Raw genomic sequence first — 23,821 nt, forward strand, 5'->3', positions numbered from 1 at the left:
GAAGGAACTTTTAAAAAATACGTGCATATCATTATAATAGAAAAATTTTTGGTGAAAAAAGTGATGAAGTACTGATACATGCCACAACTTGTGTAGACCTTGAAACCATTATGATAAATAAAAGAAGCCAGTCACAAAAGGCCACGTTTATGATTGCTTTTATATGAAATCTCCGGAATAGGCCAATTCATTTGGACATCAAGTAACAGTGGTTGCCACCTTTGGGACATGGTGTAAGGGACATTATTGTTGATGCATAAGGCGGGCGGATCACGAGGTCAGGAGATCGAGACCATCCTGGCTAAAATGGTAAAACCATACATTGAATATATCATACATGTACACTAAACAACTTCAAAAATATGATTTACCTGTGTTTTCCCACTCCCCTCAGAAAGCACCTTTGCATAACATACTGTGTGGAATTCTGTCATATGAGAAAGAAATTTATTTCTTATAGATTTTCTATAATCTCTTATATTAGAGTAACAGTATTTTATGATGTGTACATTCCTTTTACTACCATTAATCCTTTGATAGACAGTCCTTTCAGCTGTGAAGGATAGCGCTCACTGTCCCTTTCTTATGTTTGAGGACTCTGAGTTTCAAAATCTTACTAGTTCCACACCAGTGAAGAGTAGAACCAAGCCTTTTGAGTCTGGGTCTTCTGAAGCCAACCTTTAGCTTTATTTTACCCTTTTCCATGAATTACATTTTTCCATGAATAAAATTAAACTACAGTATCTAGGAACCATGTTTGTTAACATGCTTCATCAAAGAGCCTTCACTAGAATAATATGTGACATTAATTGATACAGGTTTTGGTGGGTAATCTAAAATATCTTTGCTGAAATACTGGCTTATAGAAATCAGTGCCATTGCTTTTATGATCTTTTCTAGTGTGAGAACAGCCTTGCATGGTGATGCTAATTCTCTCCCTGTTATCTGTTAACAGGAGAATGGCTCTTGGTGTAATATGTCCTTTTTATGGCACTGACCTGAATTTAATGTTCAATGTAAATTTTAATCTTTTAAATGTCTGCAAAATATACTCTTTTTTATAAAAGTGACACCAATAAGAGAGTTAAGATGATTTTTTAATGGCAAAGGAAAAGAATAAATATGTGTTTATTTTAAAACTTGAAATAGAGCATTGAAAAATGTGATTATATGGCACATTATAAATAGACCAAAAGTCAAAAGAAGATGTAAAATAAACTACTAATAAGATGTATTGGCTAAAAAATCTTGTATTTTATGGGAAAATGAATCAAATTGTCACTCAGTTTTGTACCCATAAGGGGATACAGTTTTATCCCCATGAAATTGGAGATTTAGTAAAATTGATACATTTAGGATTAAAATGTGGTATGACTTAATATTAGAATCGCAGTGATGATTTCAGAAAAATATTGTGAGTCATTATATACTTCAATCAAAATCTAATCTAGACAACAAACATGGAAGAAATAAGATTGCATAAAAATTACTGGTGTATTTTAAGGTAGATTTTTTTATTTTATTTTTTTTAATAGCCACAGGGACTGTTAAATGTTAATGTCTAAAGTAAGTTAAAATAACTTTCACTGGAGAGAAAAAAAGTTTGACTTTAAAAGTCAACTATTCATGATATTATCAGAAAGAATGAAGAAACCAATTCTAAAGCTCATATTATTGTTTTTGTAGATTATTCTCAAGATTGACTGGCTTATACTAGAAATCTTGAAAAGCCAGTTCATCTGGTTATCCAGGGATGTATTTTAAAATCAGTAAAAAATGGAGAAACCACCTGGACTTTATATTTCTTAAGAATTCATATTTAAACAAATTTTAAAAGACCTTTCTGAGATTTTTGTTTTAGTAGAAGGGCGTTTCGTAGCAAATTTTAAAAGCTTGATGGTATATAACTTGGAGTCAGAGAAAACATCTTCTTTAGGTATTGTAGGTGCTTCCGTTTATTTTTAGAGGTAAAAAAATTCTTAGCTCTTCCACCCAAATACCTATGGGTGTAAGAACCATAATACTTTTTTCAGACATGTGGGGGCTTCTTCAGTATCCCAAAGCTATTTGCTCCTCCCCACTCTGAGCAGGGCTGACTCTAACACACACATGCTCTTGATCTGAAACATAACTTAATCTGCAGTGGTTAGACATCAGTTACTCAAAAAATAGTTGATAGGTGAATCTATGCATTAACTAGCATTGGAGGTAATTTCCAACAATGTAACCTTTAATACACAGTACTGATCTAAAATGCATTCAGGAACAAAATATTTATTGCTGGATGATAATCTGAAATAGATGTAGTTCATGCATTCTTCCAGATAAACTAATGATTATCATTCAATTATAATGCTGAATTCTATGGCCACATATCACAGTGCCATTCTTTTGGCCTTCCCATGTAAAAGTGATTTTTAAATTCTTAGAACAGTCTATTATACCTGGTAAAGGGTATTCCATTAATTACTTTTGTGAAATCTTAGTTATGTTTATACTAAAGTGTAAACTTTTGGGAGAAATATATTCAATGTTATTAAGACTGTTTATAGTTACTAAATCCTGTAACTGATCATATTTCCTCTTGTATGTTGGCTGTTAGAAAGCCTTTAAAAACTATTTGATTTTAAATATATATGATATTGTTTTGATATAAATTTTAAAAGATTGAAATGTTTTAAAAATAAGGAAAATGGAGCTAAAATTGTCCTTGTATCCAGTGTTACCTCCTTGCAAATATATAGAATTTCATAGAATATGTTTTGTAATTTAATATTATTCTTGCCTTCATCAGTTTTTCCTGTTTATCTTCATTATATTTCATTAACTTTTTAAACAATATTATCTATATTTTTGTGCACTCATAAAATAAATCCTTTTAGATAACAAATGAAGTCCTTCACTGAAAAAAGTCAAAGACTTTGATTTTAATATGTATTGTTATGCATAATAAGAAACTGTTTTCCTTCTCTGGAAATTTTTAATGTAAACGTAAAATATTTGAAGAAATTATAAAAAAAAATCTGTATATATTTTAAAATCTGACTTCAAATTGGTACACGAGGCTTAGACATACATGTGTCATTTGATAACTGTCTTAAATATCTAAATATAAATCAAAAAGCATTTTCATTAATTCAACTATAAAAACACAGATTCAGTAAGTACTTCAAATCTTGGAAGAATAACTTGAAAACTACAAAATACTTATTGTAATAAGTATTATAAAAGGTAAGGATGAATGTGACTGAACTTGAAGAAAATGTGGGACATAAATGAAAACAGACTCTCATCAGCACATAGGTCCTCTACATGTGGACGTGATTACACAGAGATGTGTAAAGTCTTACTGATAACAGTGTGGTCTTGAAATACTTAAATACCCTTCAAGACAAATTATACCTTCAACTTAACCACAAATCAATGAATACATCCTAATGACAGGATGTCTAAAGACCATATATATGTATATATAGCCAGAATATATATGCATATATATAGCCAGAATACTCCTATAGTAACTCTAAGTACACTGTGATGATCAGCAAGTGATAAAATACTAAATACAGACTTGGAGCTTAGCTGAACAGTTGGATGGACAAGTCATGAACAACTGAAATTCATAATTATATTAAATAAGAAACAGTTTCTAAATTGTTCAATATTTATTGTTCATGCTTACTGTTTGGAACCAGGCATATCTACATTAGTTTTGAACCAAACAATGTTAAAATAGTCACATGGTTATACAATCACTTAAAGGAATAACAAGAGTTAACTATATTGTGGGTACCCTTCACATATTTTTTAATATTTTGACTAGTATCTTAATAGATGTCCATTCACTAGTTCATATATTTTACAAGTCTAAAAAATTCATATTATTATACTAAAAACCAATAGGCAATAAAAAGGTTTAATTATCACAAATTCCTGTAAACTTTGGGAATAAACTTTTAAAGTTAAGCAAAATAACGTTTTTGAAAATGTTTTAGTGATTTTTTAAAGGATTAATAATTAATAGATTGTTACAATCATTTGTGTGTTATAAAATTATAAATTCTTCCTTTATGCAATCTCCAATAATATTTAACTATTTTGAAAGTAACTTAATGCTATGAATATGATGCATTCTCAATTTTTGATTTCCGTGTTTATTCCCTCTGTAATTGGCTTCATTGAGAGGATCGATTTTAAAAGTTGCAATGTTCATAGTTTGCCTTACCAATAGTCCTCTGACCAGTCACCTCAAGCCAGGATGATTTAGTGATATCCTTTTAGGGAGAACAAGCACAGAAGAAGACCAGCATCTGACAAAGGTCCTTTATGAACAATTTGATTCATTGTCTCTGCAACTTCACTCTCTTTCTGTCCCTTACAAGAGTTCTCCTGGAACCTCCCATAACTGTCCAAGTTTTTTTTTTTTTCCATTTTTTTGATAAGAGCTTTAATTCATTGCTGTGATTCAACTTTAATGTATATGCTTCTGATTTTCAAATTCATAGGTTTTTAGCCCTTACCTCAGCTCAACATTCACATAATTGAACTGCTAATATTTCTGCAAATACCACTCTTGAATAACTGCATATTTTTGTCATACAGATACGTTATACTTGATCAATCTTTTTAAAAAGGTTGTACATATTTTCCTATCATGAATATTGTGGTCCTGAATATATACTTACAGTAACTTTTACTTGTATTTCAGATTATTTGTTTATGACAGATTTCTAAAGTTAAAAGTAATGAATCAAAATGTGGATATATTTTAATATCTCTTGATAGTTGTCTACAAATGATCAGAAATGTATCATCCCAGTGTTACATGAGAATGCCACTATTGCTGCATTCTAAATTTTAAGGCTTTGGTAATTTAAATGTTGAAAATCACCCTCTCCCCATACTCGAGAGTCACTCCTGGCTCTGGCTGTCCTGGCCAAGCAGGCTGCCCCTTTTCTTTCTCCATCCTTATTTTTGGTGTTTCTTGTCACTGTTCTGTTAAACTCCAGTGTTCTCTCTTGGATAATCGATTTGAGGTATGGTTTTCTCGTGTAGTATTTTGGTTCTTATAAGTGGATAAGTTGTCTATGAGATGCTTCTAGTCAGCCATTTTGAACCAGTCATACCTCATTTTAAAAATTAGCATTACTTTTATTCTAATTGAACATTCTGTAATTTGTTATTTAAAACATAATTCCAATTTCCAGTGCTCTCCTAAGTATGTCCTAACCTGCTTTTAAGTGAATTCTTTAAAATACTTTTTCCTGTACTGTGCTTCTGACAAACAGGGTAATTCACTGTTCTTTATCAACCTTCCTAGCTTGATTGAATACCATCAAGTACTCCATGTTATCTGCTTCTGGTCTTGTTCATTTGATTTCCTACTATACAAATATTTTCCCTTCCATATCTGTCAATCAAAGTTGTATCTACATTTAAGATTCATCATAAATGCTTCTTTTCATAAAGTCATTCCATATATTTCCCATCAGACACAATTTATTTCTTCTTCAGACCTTCATATCATTTTATGTACTCATTTATGGATGTTTGCCTTGTAATGCCTCTTATAATTATATACTTTGTAATTTTCACAGTACCAGAAGAGTATTTATTTTTATTTTGGAACAGAGAGTATCAATATTTGAAGGCTATTTCAATAGAAGCTCTGAGCTCAAAATAAAATGAAATAAATTTCTTTACATCCCTTCCAGATAGCTGTATAATATTTACATATTTGCTTTTTTAATCTCGAAATAAATATCTAGTTTTATTTGCATATTGTCTTCTACAAGTTATTGCATTATTCTAAGCAAGGTTATTAGACTCATGTCTTAAAATAACTAGTCCTGGTACCTTAGAAGAGGAAAAATTGGACCTATGCAAAATAATCCCATTTCCAAAGATTCTTTAATATAATAAAAGCTATGAAAAGGCCGTTTTATGGCTTTGTTATCTTATCTCTGCAATTATTTAGACCTTATAAAGAAATTCCATAAATTAATCCATCTGGCTTAAAATTTATATAACTTTCTTATATTTTTCCTAGGCTTCCATCTAAGAGCCTAAGAAGAAAATTGACCATCGTAGAGTTTTATCTTATTCCTCAATAGACAGAATTCTAAGGAAAAAAAAAAGAGTTGATCTTCAAATATTTTATAAAATTCTTTGGAGAGAAATACTATAGGGGATCATTAATTAAGCTTTCATTTATTTGACGAGTGTTTTTGCTAAATGCCTAAAATTATCTAGGCTGTGTGATATGAGCTGGAGATAAAGAGAGCAGTCAGTTTCTTCTCTCAAGAGGTTACAGTCTACTGGCAGAGACTGAAAACAGAGTGTCAAGGCAAAAATTCTGTGAAGAAAGATCCCAGAGGAGGCCTGTTAATTAGGCTGGATGGGGGCAGGGCTGAGGTCAGAAAAGGCTTCCCTGGTAGATAGATAACACTTAAACTAAATTTTATAGGGCAAGGAGGGATTCACCACTGACAATATGACCTTATTCATCCAATTATGGTTCCTTGAAACTTTTAAGTCCTTCTAGAATGGCTGATTTCAGCTGAAGGTCTTTGTACCAGAGAGTGGGAAATCTTTAGCAAGATTCACAATCATGTTTGCTTTAATCAAACTTTGTAATTGGCCTTTAACCTTTCAAAAAGTCACTATCAAAATGATTAAGCTTTCTCTAACTAGTATTTTTAATTCTTTTTAATGCCTTTTGTTCATTAATAGAAGTATAGTTAAGAGCTATTTTCAAATATGGGGTCCTGCATTAGGGGTTTCTCAAGTCCTTTTGAGAATAGTTCTTTGATTTTTCATGTAATAGAAACTAGGTATATAAATACTTTTATGAAACTTATTCCTAACCAACTTGATCTTGATAAACTACTTTTGCAAAGTCTGGGAATCATTATTTAATGGGTTGGAAATCAGTATTGTTTCCTTATTGTCTGATTTTTCTTAAATGTTTGTATTTTTTTAAAATACATGAAATCATTTTATGTATTTTGAATATTTGAATAAGGAATCCATGCTATTTGTTTCTTTTCACAGGTTAAAAATTTCAAATGCTTATATTTATCTTGCATTATTAGCAAATGTCTCTTTCCTCACAATTCATACATTTAACACCACTTTGTACTCTGTTAGTAATATTTTAATTGTTCTTTGAGAGCTTAACTAGATAGTAATCTTTTTAGACAATTTTTATAGTATTTAAATAATTTGTCTATAAATTTTGGGATTATGTCAAATATTTTTTGAATTCTATATTGAGAAGCTTTTGTAAATTCAGTTTCAGCTAAATTTTATACTTTTCTCTGAACTCTTCATTTTAACTCCATTTACAATGTTAAATTTTTTGTTTGAATAAGGATCCTTTTCCTTTTTTATTCTCCCCTAGTACATCTATACAGAGGTCACCTAAAATTTCATCTCACTCTGCATATATGTCTGAAATTAAAAAAAACCTTTTATTTTCAAATTTCTTCTCAAATAATTTTGATAGATTTATGAATATGCCAACTATATTAATTTAAGGAAATAATTGAGGGTCAATTTCTGAACTCTCTTACAAATAATGTATTAGTCCGTTTTCACACTGCTGTAAAGGAATACCTGAGACTGGGTAATTTATAAAGAAAAGAGATTTAATTGCCTCATGGTACCACAGTCTGTATAGGAGCCATGATGCTGGCATCTGCTTAAATTCTGGGGAGGCCTCAGGAAACTAACAATCATGGCAGAAGGCAAAATGGGAGTCAAGACTTTATATAGCTGAGAGCAGGAGGAACAGAGAGAAGAGGGAGGTGCCACATACTTTTAAACAATGGGATTTCATGAGAAATCTATCACTAGAACAGCATTGAGAGGATGGTGCTAAACCATTCATGAATGATTCACCCCCATGATCTAATCACCTCCTACCAAGGCCTCATCTCCAACATTGGGGATTACAATTTGACAGGAGATTTGGGCAGGGACACAGATCCAAACCATATCTAATGGTAAGAATTCTTTTAATACTCATTGAGGTTGTTTATAAGATCTATAAAACTAACATACATTTGTACGTATATATTTATCTATATATACATTTTATATATACACATAACTACTTAAATATGCACATACAGCACACACACAGAGCACTCATATGTGTATGTTTGTGTGTGTGTGTGTGTCCTTCAGATGTTAGAACGCATTTGAAAACTTCCAGAAATTAATGTACTTTGTAACTTTTGACAAGTTATTTTATCATTCTGAGCCTTGGTTTCTTCATCTGAAATATGCACTAACAATGTATGGTTTTCTGGGTTATTGGAATAATTACTGTTAGAACACCTAGCACAGTGCATGACAAATATTTCATGCTTGGTATGTGATATTTACTCTTCATGGCATGTTTGGTATATATGAATAACAGGAATAGCTGTTTCTAGATTTAAGAAATCTAGATTAAGAGGTTGCTTCTTAAGGAGTCATTTATTTAAGAATAGCCAGTCAACCCATTTGTCATTAAGATCTGAAAACATTAACTTTTATTTTATGGAGAATATCTAGTGAAAGGTATACTTACAGTTCTAATCAAGCACTATTATTTTGCTCAATAATTAACAATGTCTTTTTTTGAAAAGAGACTTGTTTTTAAAGTCTCAGGAAACTTACATTCATGGCAGAAGGCGAAATGGGAGCCAGCACTTCATATGGCTGAGAGCTGAAGGAAGAGAGAGTAGGGGAGGTGCCACATAAGTCATTCTCTTATGAACACGTAACTAATACTACCAAATCTCTTTCTAGACTCGTTTTTGTATTAAAATGTTCATATCATAAACATGTATTCATAGGCAGACATATATTTACTTTTATTTTAAAATTTTTAAATGAACATATATTATTTTGTAATATATTTTTTAACTGAAAATGTCACATGCTAAATAACACATTATAGTCTTACTTTATCATAATTGAAACAGTACCTCTAAGCAATATATTTCAAGAATGAGACAGAGAGGGGAGGGGAGAGAAAGAAAGAATTCTATGTCAAATTACAAAGACTAGTATAGTCATGTGGAACTGCCACTGGGTGTCTTCAAATACTGGCTCTACCACTCCTAGCTCATCAAGCTTGGGAAGGATGTTTAATTTTTCCCTGCTTTCAGTTTCCTCAGTTGTAAAGTTGAAACAATCATAGTGCCTGACTCATAAGTTTATAATATGTTTAGAATAGCGTCTCTCATGTAATAAAATGTTCAAAATGAAGAAAGAGTCAAACAATATTTGCTGTCATCTTGTGAACACTAATTTTTTTTCTGCACTATATTTGCATAAGCTTCCACTTAATTGACATATCATAGCATCAGGACATTTCACCCCTAAACACTTCAGAGTGTATCTAGGATTCAATATTTGTTTGACACTTTATTTTTTAAGGCAAAATTTATATACAGTGATGTGCATATGTATACCTTAAATGTATCATTTGATGAGTTTACACAAATATTAGATCCCTAGCAAGATATAGAACTTTACCATCACCCTAAAAGTTCTCTTTATATTTCTTCCCAGTCAATCTCTTGTCTGTCCCATAGGGGCAATGGCTCTCTATTTCTTTTTTTATATTCTCACTATGAATTAGATTCACATGAATCATTTAAAACTTTATAATGAAGTCAGACAGCATGTACCCTTTTGTGAAAACTTTATTCCAATCAACATCATGTTTCTGAGATTTATCCATGTTGTATGAATCAATAGTTCATTCCTTTTCATAGCTGAGTAGTATTCCATTGCATGTACATACAAGAGCTTCTTTACACATTTTCTTCCAGATGGACACCTGAGATTTTTATAGAGTTCAGCTATTATGATAAAGCTGCTAGTATCATCCTTGTACAAGTCCTTTTTGGACATCTACTTTCATTCCTCCTGAGCAAATACCTAAGAACTGAATTACTGAGACATAGGTTAGATGTATGTTTCATTTTATAAAAAACTGCCAGATATTTTTACAGAGCAATTTTATAATTTATACTCCCAGTAACAATGTGTGAGAATTCTAGATGTTTCTCATCTATGCCAATATTTGATTCTTTCAGTTTTTAAACTTTTGGTTATTGCAGTCTCCCTCTTCTGTTTCCAAATAAATGCACTTATTCAAAAATTCTGATTTGTATAAGTATGGGTGATTCTTATTTTTTCTCGTGCCTTTTCAGTAAGTTTAATTTTGTAAAAGCATTTTTAGCAATAAATTAAGCATTTTACAAAATTAAAAATAGCTAAAAAACATTATGTATATACTTGTCAATGTTGTGCAAATGATTACAGTACTTGTAGCTTGCAATCCAATTTCAGGGACTTCTTTACATTAGAATGCAAATATACTGTATCCCAAACCAACTTGAGTAAAGTTAATGGTTTCAGAGAAATGTGTTGGATGATGAAAGAAATAATCTGAACTATGATGAAGAAACTAAAAAAGAAATTCATGTGAGATATTTGAATATTTATGCTTTTTAAATTAAATACAGTTTTTCCGAAGTAATAGTATGTAATATGAGGTTTTTAACATTATTATTAACTAATTTAATTATTGTTATTAGATATAGTCTTTTTCATCTACATCTTTAAAATTTCACTAATTTAAATTGGCCAAAACTTTTAAGATAATCTTTGCATTGGTAAAATTTGGTTATGTATATTAGTTTTAAATTCATTTAAACCCTTTAATAGTAACTACAGCAACATAAAATTATTACATTCAGGGAATAATTGACAAAATAATACATTTAAAATACATGTCGATAACTTAGCATGACAATCTTTGATCCGGACGTTGATCCTAGGATATATGATTTTCCCATAATTACACAATGAACGTAGCACTGGGACTAAAAATCTGTCATTCTCCTGCCTCCTAGACTAGCATTTGATCCATTTATTATACAGGCATTCCTCAGAGAAATTTCAGGTTTAGTTCCAAAGCACTGCAACAAAATGAATATCACGAAAACGTGAGTCACACACATTTTTTGGTTTCCCAGTGCATATAAAAGTTATGTTTGCATTATCATGTAGTCTCTTAAGCATGTGATTGCATTATGTTTAAAAATATATATACCTCAATTTAAAATACTTAATTGCTAAAAAATACTAATGACTCTGTGAACCTTCAGTGAATCCTAATCTTTTTCTAGTGGAGGGTCTTGCCTTAATGTTGATGACTGCTGGCTATTGAGGCTGGAGGTTGCTGAAGATATGGGTGGTTGCAGCAAATTCTCTCTCTCTCTCTGCTTTTAGAGATAGAGTCTTGTTGTTTTTGCCAAGGCTGAACTTGAACTCCTGGGCTCCAGTGATTTTCCCACCTCAGTCTCCCAAGTAGCTGGGACTTCAGGCACACAACACCATGCCCAGTTTGGCTGTGGCAATTTCTTAAGAAGATGGCAATGAAGTTTTCTGCATCAATTGACTCTTCCTTTTACAAAAGACGTATCTGTAGGATGTGATGCTGTTTGATAGCATTTTACCCACAAAACATTTCAAAATTTGAGTCAGTTCTCTCAAACCCTGCCAACTGCTTTATCAACTAAGTTTACGTTACATTCGAAATCTTTTTTAAAATTCAGTGTTCACAACCTACTCATCAAAAGTAGATTTCATCTAAAGAAATTGCTTTCTTTGTTCATCCATAAGAAGCAACTCCTTATTTGGTTTAAGTTTTACCATGAGATTGCAGCAATTCAGGCACATCTGTAAGTAAGCTCCACTTTTAATTCTAGTTATCTTGCTGTTTCCACCACATCTGCAGTTTCCTCCTCCACCAAAGCCTTGAACCCCTCAAAGTCATCCTTGAGGGTTGGAATCAACTTTTCCAAACTCCTGTTAATGTTGATATTTTGACCTCCTCTCATGAATCACAAATATTCTTAATGGCATATAGAATAATGAATGTTTTCCAGAAGGTTCAGTTTACTTTGCCCAGATTCATCAGAATAATTATATCTATGGTAGCTATAGACTTATGAAATGTATTTCTTAAATAATAAAACTTAAAAGTTGAAATTACCCTTGATTGATAGGTTGCAGAATGAATGTTGTGTTAGCAGGCAGGAAAAAAATATTTATCTACTTACACAATTCCAGCAGAGTTCTTGGGTGACCAGATGCATTGTCAATGAGCAGTAGTATTTTGAAAGAAGTCTTTTTTCTGAGTAGTTGATCTCAACAGTGGGCTTCAAATATTCATTATAGAATGCTATAAAAAGATGTGTTGTCATCTAGGCTTGGTTGTTCCATTTACAGAGCACAGGCAGAGTAGATTTTACATAATTGTTAAGGGCCCTAGAATTTTGGGGATGGTAAAGGAGTAGTGGCTTCAACTTAATGTCACCAGCTGCATGTCACAGTCAGCTGACCTGTGTGTCACCATCACCAGCTGTATGTCATCATCAACATCTCCTTTGAAACTTTGAAGCCAGGAATTGACTTCTTCTCTCTTTTAGCTATAAAAGTGCTAGATGGCATCTTCTTACAATAGAATGCTGTTTCATCTACATTGAAAATCTGTTTAGTGTAACCACCTTTATCAATGACCTCAGCTAGCCTTCTGGGTAACTTGACGCAACTACTACATCAGCACTTGCTGTTTCACCTTGCATTTCTGTGTTATAGATAGGTCTTCTACCTTTAAACCTCATGAACCAAACTCTGCTAGCTCTCAGCTCTTTGTCTGGAGCTTCCTCACCCTCTCTTAACTTTCATGAAATTGAACGGAAATAGGGCCTTGCTCTGGATTAGGTTTCGTTTAAGAGGATGTTGTGGCTGGTTTCATCTATCCAGACCACTAAAACTTTCTCAGTATAGCAATGAGGCTGTTTTGCTTCCTTAGTGTGTTCGCTGGAGTAGCACTTTTAAATTTCTACAATAACCGTTCCTTTGCATTCACAGCTTGGCTTACTATTTGGTGTAAAAGGCGTAGTATTCAGCATATTTCATCTTTCAACGAGCCTTCCTTACTGAGCTTAATAATTTCTAGCTGTTGATTCAAAGTAAGAGACACCTGACTCTTCCTTTGACTTGAACACTTAGAATACATTTTAGAGCTATCAGTTGGCCTAATTTTAACATTGTTGTGTTTCAGGGAGTAGAAAGGCCTGAGGACAGGGAGAGAGATGGGGAAACGGCCATTGAATAGGGCAGTCCAAACACACACAACATTTACCAATTAAGTTCATTATCTTTTATGTGTATAGTTTGTGGTGCCCAAAACAATTACATCAATGGTAACATCAATGATCACTGATCACAGATCACAACAGATATAATGATAATGAAAAAGTTTGAAATATTGTGAGAATTACCAAAATGTGACACAGAAACACAAAGTGAGCACATGCTATTGGAAAAATGGTGCTGACAGACTTGCTAGATGCAAAGTTGCACAAATCTTTGATGTGTAAAAAATGCCATATCTGTGAAGCACTGAAAAGCAAAGCACAGTAAAACAAGATATGCTTGTATTGTGTTGCCTAGAAGGAGGTCTAGTTTAAGCTCAGACATCCAAGCAAAAACAACCTTTGCTTTAAAGAAGCATGAAAATCACTCTCCCATGGTCACTGTGTATGAATTGTGACTAAGAAAGTCACACTAATAAGCACTCAGAAAAAAAGCAGACATGGCAAGCATTTGATGACTTTTAGGACATTTAAAAAAATGATTGGCCCTGAAAATGCGATTTGTAAAGTTTCTATTTCTTTCAAGTTCATAAGCAAAGTGTAAGAAAATATCTCCTGACAGCACTTGAGTAATTTGCTTCAATCTTATGAAGTAATGTAAATAAGAAATGGAGAAAGACACCATCCCATTCTTATCCCCTTATTCTTCAAAGGCTTCAGAAGAACTGGAATTTATTTAAGTTGCATTAGAAATATTCACAAATGAGTATGTCTTTCAGACCTACAGGCACACAGTTTAACTTTAGGAATTGGGGTTGGGTGACAGTTTTTAGAGATTTATGTTATGGAGTAGGACAGATATGGGAAAAACTCTAGTAATAATCAGCCACCCTCTCCAAACTGTCTCCATTATTAAGTTCTATAAGTGATTGTCATCATTTCCAGAGCAAAGATAAATGAAAATTAAGGGTAGATATATATTATTATTTATATAAAATAGGAAAAATGGCATTTTGTGTATGGGAGGGTCATAAACATTAAAAAACATTCAAGGGCTTTTCTGGTCCCATTTTTCTCACAATGTCTCAAATCTATTAATAATTATATGTAACCATGTTTTCTTCCACTAGAACCCATCAGTTCTGTGAGAGGATAGCTACTATATGTAATTGTCTGAAAAGAATACTCCAAATGTATAAACATGCCTTTGTTATTCTTGTTACTTGAGTAAACTATTTGAAAATGCCTATTCATTAAATTCACTGTTACAGTATACACTGAAAGAAATATGTTGAAAGTACCGTAAGTGTAATATATGTATTAGTCATACCTATATCAAGGAGCCTGAGTATACAGTATATATTTTTTGGCTTTGTTTTTTTCAGTGGTTGCAAATGATGGATTTTATGTGATACTGAAAGGCCTAGCTCGACCTCAAACAAACGTGTATAAAAATCTGATTGAAGGAAGTGATTCACCAGTCTCATTCATACCTCAGAATTTCCACAGCTTCATTTGGAGTGAAGAATTCAAAAACTCTACACTTGCTGAGATGTACCTACCTTCATATGACTCAATGGTAAGAGAAGAGTATTTGCTTTTTCCACAAGAAACAAGGTAACGGGCTTTTGTAAAACTTTATCTCTTCTAGACATTAAGATCCCAATATATTTAGAGTCCTGAAATATTTAAGATAATATAGCCTTTAAAATATAAATATTATTAATACTGACGTTTGATTAAACATTTTTGATAAAGGATGCCTTCCACAGCATCCTGACCACTGTCAGGGTTTGTGTGGTGTATTTGATAACAGACAAGGTTGATGTGGCTGGATCCCTGAAAGAAGGTTAATAGTCGTTTCAGATAAGTGAGAGGGAATAGGTGATTTGAGGAGGGAGAGATAGGAAGACTAATTGATTATGAAAGACCTTTAAATCAAGTCAAGAATGTGTGTTTATTATGTTTGTCTCAAGAGCAATGCTAAGATAGTAAAGTAGTTAATTTCATTACAATCAGAAATTATTTATTTATTTTTATTTTTTTATTTTATTATTATTATACTTTAAGTTTTAGGGTACATGTGCACAATGTGCAGGTTTGTTACATATGTATCCACGTGCCACGTTGGTGTGCTGCACCCATTAACTCATCATTTACCATTAGGTATATCTCCTAATGCTGTCCCTCCCCGCTTCCCGCACCCAACAACAGTCCCCAGAGTGTGATGTTCCCCTTCCTGTGTCCATGTGTTCTCATTGTTCAGTTCCCACCTATGAGTGAGAACATGCGGTGTTTGGTTTTTTGTCCTTGTGATAGTTTACTGAGAATGATGTTTTCCAGTTTCATCCATGTCCCTACAAAGGACATGAACTCATCATTTTTTACAGCTGCATAGTATTCCATGGTGTATATGTGCCACATTTTCTTAATCCAGTCTATTGTTGTTGGACATTTGGGTTGGTTCCAAGTCTTTGCTATTGTGAATAGTGCCGCAATAAACATACATGTGCATGTGTCTTTATAGCAGCATGATTTATAGTCCTTTGGGTATATACCCAGTAATGGGATGGCTGGGTCAAATGGTGTTTCTAGTTCTAGATCCTTGAGGAATTGCCACACTGACTTCCACAATGGTTGAACTAGTTTACAGTCCCACCAACAGTGTAAAAATGTTCCTATTTCTCCACATCCTCTCCAGCACCTGTTGTTTCCTGACTTTTTAATGATGGCCGTTCTAACTGGTGTGAGATGGTATCTCATTGTGGTTTTGATTTGCATTTCTCTGATGGCGAGTGATGGTGAGCATTTTTGCATGTGTCTTTTGGCTGCATAAATGTCTTCTTTTGAGAAGTGTCTGTTCATGTCCTTCGCCCACTTTTTGATGGGGTTTTTTTTTTCTTGTAAATTTGTTTCAGTTCATTGTAGATTCTGGATATTAGCCCTTTGTCAGCTGAGTAGGTTGCAAAAATATTCTCCCATTTTGTAGGTTGCCTGTTCACTCTGATGGTGGTTTCTTTTGCTGTGCAGAAACTCTTTAGTTTAATTAGATCCCATTCGTCAATTTTTGCTTTTTTTGCCATTGCTTTGGATATTGCAGTGAGCTGAGAGTGCGCCACTGCACTCTAGCCTGGGCCACAAGAGCAAAACTCGGTCTCAAAAAAAAAAAAAAAAAATGAAATTCTTCATTGAGGAAAATATTTTGCATCTATATAATATTTCAAGACTATTAGCTGGTCAAAAATTAAAACTTCCATATCTTTCTGAATCTCCAGATACTCCACATGGGATAGAGGTCTGAATTGACTAGAATTGTGGCTGATAGTCAGTTCTCAATTTAGGGTGATCAAGATGTCCAGAGTAGAAAAGAGTCAAATAACCAATTAAAACCAAATTATTTAGCATTATGGGGTACAATCAGAAAAATCCAGAACTAATATCACGTTCAAGAGAAATAAGCATGGATCATACCCAGAAAGAATGACAAGGATAAAAATGAACAAGCCTATAAAAGTATATTATTCATCTCACATGAATGAATGATGTTTCTGATTGTCTTCTTGTTAGGGATGGAAAACAATGCATTTGCCATGTCAGTGACCACATATAATGGACCTAATGCTATTTTAGTCTGCTCTCGCAAATATGCCATGTTTAGCACAACAGCTATAATTAGGGCTGTTTCTTGATTGAATTTCTAGTAGTTGAATCCAGGCTTCAAAGATCCATTTTTTTTTAATGTTCAAACTCATGTATTAAATGGGGATATGATGGGAATCACCAGATCTGCCTTCTGCTTTAGGTCTGTAGGAGCAGTACTAATTTCTGGCATTCCACCTGAGATGTGATATTGTTTTCAATTTCCTGTCTTGGCCAGAGTGGGGAAAAGGGTAGAGAGAAGTTTCAGAGGCTTCCACTTAATCTACTGTGATAGCTCTTACTGCACAGGCCAAGAAACCAATGTGGAAACTCTACCCACTGCCAAGTATCCATTTAAATTATGCTTTTAGGGACCATGGATATTGCCTGTGGGGTAGGATTATGGACCCAGTGAAGCCACTGGGAAACAGACCTGAACCAATACTCTACTTTTTAGGAATTCTGCCTATTTATTCTCTGTAACAGGTGACCATGATGACATTTTATGTATCAAGGCTTTAATGTCACTATCTCAAATTTTAGAGCTCCACGGCCGGGTGCGGTGGCTCACGCTTGTAATCCCAGCACTTTGGGAGGCTGAGGCGGGCGGATCACGAGGTCAGGAGATCGAGACCACGGTGAAACCCCATCTCTACTAAAAATACAAAAAATTAGCTGGGCGTGGTGGCGGGCGCCTGTAGTCCCAGCTACTCGGAGAGGCTGAGGCAGGAGAATGGTGTGAACCCAGGAGGCGGAGCTTGCAGTGAGCTGAAATGGTGCCACTGCACTCCAGCCTGGGTGACAGAGCAAGACTCCGTCTAAAAAAAAAAAAAAAAATTTTAGAGCTCCACTTCTTCTCCATCAGGGCCCTAGCCTTAGCATAAAATAATAATAAAAAAAAACTTGCCGAGGTTGAGACTGCTACAGCAGAGCTCCAGAGAACATAAATGTGAATATATTTCTATCTATGTGCATATCTATCTCTCTATCATCTATGTATCTGTCTACCTACCTACCTACCAATTATCTGTCTACCTACCTGCCTATTTATATACCAAGTCAGATTCTCAGATTTTTCTGCCCTCTAACTGTTGAAAATGAGATTTTCTTTATATGCTGCCAAAGAACCCTTGGATTAGATCATTCATCTTAAATGGGTGATTAATTTTCCTCTTCCTTTTATTGTATTCCTTTAGTGCACGGAGAGCTCCCAGCAGCAATCATCCTATGCCATGGTCCTTATAAATACTCATTCTACAATATCTCAAACATCTGAGATATTGTACCTTCCAGTACATTCCCTTCTACTAGTACCTAATGCCTGCTTAACATCATTAAAATTTTATCATTACCAGTACTCCAGTGATGGATTTGTATTGCTAGCTGGCTGGCAGGCAGTTAAGCTCTAAATCCAGTATTTTTTCTACTTTAATAAAATATTTTGAAAAAATGAAAAGATAGAAATCAAGGCAGACAATTTTAACTTGCAGCAACTCTGTGGTTTTTGTTGTTGTTTAAGTTTGCAGAAGGACAAGTATATGATTATTGATAAATTTATTTCACATTGCTAAAAATTTAAAGTATCCTTGCTAACCCTGTCCGCTGTAGAAATTATGAGTTTAGCTGGTGTTATGAAACATGCTGCTCTTTCCCTATTTTAAAAATTTGCCTTTTTGTGTATTTACTTAGTGGGCCTTTTTCAAATAAAATTACTATTTCCAAAGATTTGTGTCTGGGAGAATTTTGTAGTTTTGCACACATGAAGGGCTATATTTTTCTTTCTCCTTTTTTTTTGGCTTTTTAAAAAACCATTGTTTGCTTTTTATTGCGTTGTAACAGAGAACCGAACCTAAGAAGAAGAAAAAAGTTATAACATTTTCACTCTTCAATTTCACCCTCCAACAGTTTGGTAAACTAATGGGCATCATTTGAGTATAACAAACATAAGGTGAAAAACAGCTAATCCAAGGATCAAATTTATTTCTCATGAGATAATGTATAGTTCTGAATAAAAATTGTTAAAGCTCCAAGTATCTGCTTTTCTGACTCTTTACTACACACTGGACGAAAAATGAGTGCAGTATAAATGTACAGTGAAACAATTTTTGTTTTGCTTTTCTCAACATAGATTTACACATTGAAGCTGAAAGCTTTTTCATTAGAGTTGATTATATAAGGAAAGAGATAAAAAATTACACATTTATTTACAATATCACCAACTTAATGCTTCTAAGTAGCTTTAAAATCTTTCATTAATTTTATTTTTTCCAATTAGTTTTATAACTTTTAAAATTATAATAATAAGGCCGGGCGTGGTGGCTCACGCTTGTAATCCCAGCACTTTGGGAGGCCGAGGCGGGCGGATCACGAGGTCAGGAGATGGAGACCACGGTGAAACCCCGTCTCTACTAAAAATACAAAAAAATTAGCCGGGCGTGGTGGCGGGCGCCTGTAGTCCCAGCTACTCGGAGAGGCTGAGGCAGGAGAATGGTGTGAACCCGGGAGGCGGAGCTTGCAGTGAGCCGAGATTGCGCCACTGCACTCCAGCCTGGGCGACAGAACGAGACTCTGTCTCAAAAAAAAAAAAAAAAAAAAATTATAATAATAAATTCAAATTTCTTAGAGACATCTCAGCATAAATATAGTATGGTCTGTGCCAAAACACACACACACACACACACACACACACAAACATGCACTTCTATATTTCATATTTATATACTTCTATATTTAACATATATTACTATCTGCAATAAAACATTTTACTAAAATCTATTTTTGCTATAATTAAATTTAGCAAAATTATAAAAGCAAATTATTAAGTTGAAGATTCTCAATAATTATTGAAAGAACTTTCTAGTTTGTTAATAGTAGTTTTCTTTGAAATACTTTTGGAATTATGTGGAAAAAACTGATAAAAATATATTAATATATTCAACAAGCAGGGCCCAGTGAGGGTAAAATTATAAAATAGTAATTTTTTTTTCACCAAAGTTTTCAAACAAGTGGTGTAGTATTACTCTTCCATGATACCTGGATCGTAGCATCTCAATCAGATCCTAGGTATTAATGAATAACCTCACTCTTTTTGGTTTTACAAATTCCAGTCCTGTCTTTATATCAAATTTTCAAACTTTCATGCTTGATACTCAGCTTGTGCCTTATTGTGCCATAGAATCCAGCAGTGGGAAGAATAGTTTAAATTGGTCTATTCCCCTTTCTTACTTTGCATAGTCTTTTACTCACTAGCTTGGTTTTCTGGCTCTTTCCAGTCAGGAAATGAAGGAGGCTGGGAATTAAAGGCAAAATGGTAACGGGACCTTCTGTGATTGGATGTCCAAATGTAGGCTCGTTTTCTCAGGGTGTTGCCCCTCCTGCAGTTCCCTGGAGCTGCTGTTGCCTCCTAGAGGGCTTTTTAATACCGTACCCTTGATCCCTGGCTTCAGGCAGTGACCACTTGAGTCTCTTTTTAGACTCAATTCATCTCTCCAGGAAGTTCTCCAGGGTGGTTCCCTTTTCATACAGTTTAGCTGGATACTTTTTGTGGGTCCTCCCAGTTCATGGGCTAGGGAAAGTTTCAAGTTTACTCCACTAAATTGCTATGTCCTCACTCTGAGCCCAGAGGTCACTGGGAGTGGAGGAAAAAAGAAAACTTCAGGACTCTAAAAATTGTCATGAAGCAGGTATCTTTCAATCTTTGCTGCCAACTTCCTGATCTCATTTCTCAAGAGGATCTTGAATTTACAGTTGAAGGAGTTTGTACTCATTTGAGACACTACTTGAAATTATGGACTTTGAATCTTATACTTACAATAGCATTTAGCACAAAAATCTGTACATGGAAGATTTTTTTTTTTTTTTTTTTGGGAAGGAGTCTCGCTCTGTCGCCCAGGCTGGAGTGCAGTGGTGCGATCTCGGCTCACTGCAAGCTCTGCCTCCCAGGTTCACGCCATTCTCCTGACTCAGCCTCCAGAGTAGCTGGGACTACAGGGGCCCACCACCACGCCTGGCTAATTTTTTTTGTATTTTTAGTAGAGACAGGGTTTCACCGTGTTAGCCAGGATCGTCTTGATCTCCTGACCTCGTGATCCACCCGCGTTGGCCTCCCAAAGTGCTGAGATTACAGGCGTGAGCCACTGCACCCTGCGCATGGAAGATTTTTGAATGGATAAAAATGAGTGTCTAGTAGGGTGTCACATATTAACGCAGGAAAAATAATTATAGGTTCACTACTTTGGTCTAGGAGTGAGATTACAAGGGCAGGGAATATACAGTGATTCAATTCTTAGTTTGTGCCTATATAAAAAAATAGTTTAAGTAATAGGATATCAGTACCTATTAAAAAAACAAAATGATATTTATTTGTGATCATTTTGGAAGCTATAATAATACCATTTATTTTCTTGGTAAGATAGGAAAAGGCAATGGTTCTACCTCTCTTTGTAACTGTGTAAGTTGGGGAACCAGAGATAATAAGCATATGTAGAGAATGTAAATAAGAAATAAAATTCTAAGCCCCCAGCCAACTGAATAGACCCCTCCTCTTAGCCAAGAACATTACAAAGTTAACCTGAAAAACTAGTTGAGGACATAATTGCCAGGGGGATCAGACATTCCTCATTATACCCTCTTGCTTTTGGTATTCAGGCACAACTGACCAGCATTAATGTTAAAACAGAGACCTTAAGACTGACAAAACACTCTTTGTAGCCATAAAATACCAACATGACAGATGGCAGGCCCTGGAAGATATTGAAGTATTTTACCCCAAAATATATTTCTTTGACATATTTTGAAATGGCCCTGAAAAGCTGTCTCTTGTGGGGAAAATCAGTATGCTATAGAAAATCGCCTTCCCTTTCCAGGTCTTTTTCCTGATACAAGAGAAAATTAGCTAAGAATCTGGCACCTTTTTAAGTCTGATATGAAACATTTACCATCTATTATGTCTGAAGCCTGCTACCTGGAGGCTTCATCTGCATAATAAGAACCTTGGTAGCCACAACCCTTTATATTAATGCAGATCCTTTATATTAATTAACCCTCTTCTATTGATTCCGGGTCTTTAGATAATAGCTTAACTCTTTCAACTAATTGCCACTCAGAATGTCTTTGAATCCACCTATGACCTAGAAGGCCCCTCTTCAAGTTGTCCCACCTTTCCAGATAGAACCAATGCACATCTTACACATAATGATTGAGGTTTTATGTCTCCTTAAAATGTATAATATCAAGCTGTAGTTCAACCACCTTGGGCACATGTTCTTAAGACCTCTTGAGACTTTGCCTTGTGCCACAGTCATTTATATTTGGCTCAGAATAAATCACTTCAAATATCTCAGTTTAACTTTTTTCATGGACAATAATTTAATTGCTTATGGCATAAACTTAATTGTTGATATTTATATTCTTAATGGGAATAAATCCCAACTCAAAAATATTCTTTATTTTCTTGTATCAGTTACTAGCTAGTCTGTCAATAACAAAACATCTGAAAAAGTACAGGGCGGAGGGAGGAAATGTGGTGAAATCAACCTGCTGCCAGTATGTATATTTCCTTAATTTACAGTAAAGTTATTTTGAGCAAATTAATCACTAAACCATCAAATCCTAACTTTTCCATTTCCCAAATACAAAATATTTCTAACCTGTGTTATCAGCACAACCTGTATTATTCAAGCTGAGGATAATGAAGCCATGAGTATTTTATGCATACTGCCCAGTACATCTGAGGTTTTATCAGGTATCTAGAGAAAATTCAGAAGGCATTGATAAATGGTGGATCCAACTAAAGAAAGAATATCTCATTTCATAAAGCAGTTGAATAGCAATTTCATCTTCAGATCCTGGATAAAACTCAACTAATTTGTTTCAAACAAGAACATATTCCAATTAATTTTAAGTTCTGCATCAAGCGACTATTGGGATATCTTGGAAGAGTAAAGGCAAAGTCATGTTTGATAAGGACAAGGAATTTAAGCTATTTAATTCTGCTGCCTCCAGATTTCTGATAATGGGTGCTGCCTGACCTTCTGTGTATGCCATTCCCTGTGGTCAGAGCTCCATATTCTTTTACTTGTCTCTTCATTATCCAACATTCTTCACAGATTCATTCCTGGTATGGTCTTACCCTGGTTCCCTAAATCTTTTACGTCATTTATTCATGGGCATTTTTAAAAATGGTGTTTTATAGAGCATATTTTTTATATGCAATACAACTGCTACAAAAAACAAAATGAACGGCAACTAGAAAAAGAAACTAAAGTTTTCAATTTAAGAAACACATCTAAATTATTCATGACACAAAACAGGAGTCACAATAAAAAATCAAAACTATTTCAATTAAACAAAAATACATAAATATCACATATCAAAACAAAAATACCATGAATCAAAACTTGTAACATATATATGCAGTGAAAAAAGATACAGAATGTGATTTGCTGTTTAGTATTGATCTATGTGTGATTGGAGTATAAAGTTTATATTTTGTTTTTTAACTTAAAAAAATTTTGTATAAATTTATGGCGAATATGAACCCTGAAAATTTGAGACAGGTCTCAGTTAATTTAGAAAGTTTATTTTCCCAAAGTTAAACATGCACACCCGTGACACAGCCTCAGGTGGTCCTGATGACATCTGCCCAGGGTTTCAGGGCGCACCTTGGTTTTATACATTTTAGGGAGAGATGAGACATCAATCAATATATGTAAGAAGTACATTGGTTCCATCCAGAAAGGCGAGAACAACCTGAAGTAGGGAGGGGGCTTCCAGGTCACTGGTAGGTGAGGGACAAATGGCTGCATTTCTTTCGAGTTTCTGATAAACCTTTCCAAAGGTGGCAATCAGATATGCATCTGTCACAGTGAGCAGAAGGATAACTTTGAATAGAATGGGAGGGAGGTTGACCCTGAGAAGTTGCCAGCTTGACTTTTTCCTTTAGCTTAGTAATTCTGGGGCTCCAAGACTTTCTTTTCACAGACCCATGTGCAATTTTGTTATAAGTATAT

The 23,821-nt window shown here is 34.2% G+C and overlaps 1 protein-coding gene across 8 annotated transcripts in view; it reads left to right on the forward strand.

Annotated features, from left to right (window-relative positions):
* The window catches only part of CNBD1 (cyclic nucleotide binding domain containing 1), a 757,023-nt gene that overhangs the window by 359,953 nt on the left and 373,249 nt on the right, over nt 1–23,821 (forward strand). For all 8 annotated transcript variants that reach the window (XM_058444198.1, XM_058444197.1, XM_058444199.1 and 5 more), the window contains one exon: nt 14,558–14,751. In XM_058444198.1, coding sequence (XP_058300181.1) covers nt 14,558–14,751 — 194 coding nt within the window. The remainder of the gene's footprint in view (nt 1–14,557; nt 14,752–23,821) is intronic.

Source organism: Hylobates moloch, unplaced genomic scaffold, assembly GCF_009828535.3.
Source record: "Hylobates moloch isolate HMO894 unplaced genomic scaffold, HMol_V3 SCAFFOLD_9, whole genome shotgun sequence".
NCBI lineage: Eukaryota > Metazoa > Chordata > Mammalia > Primates > Hylobatidae > Hylobates > Hylobates moloch.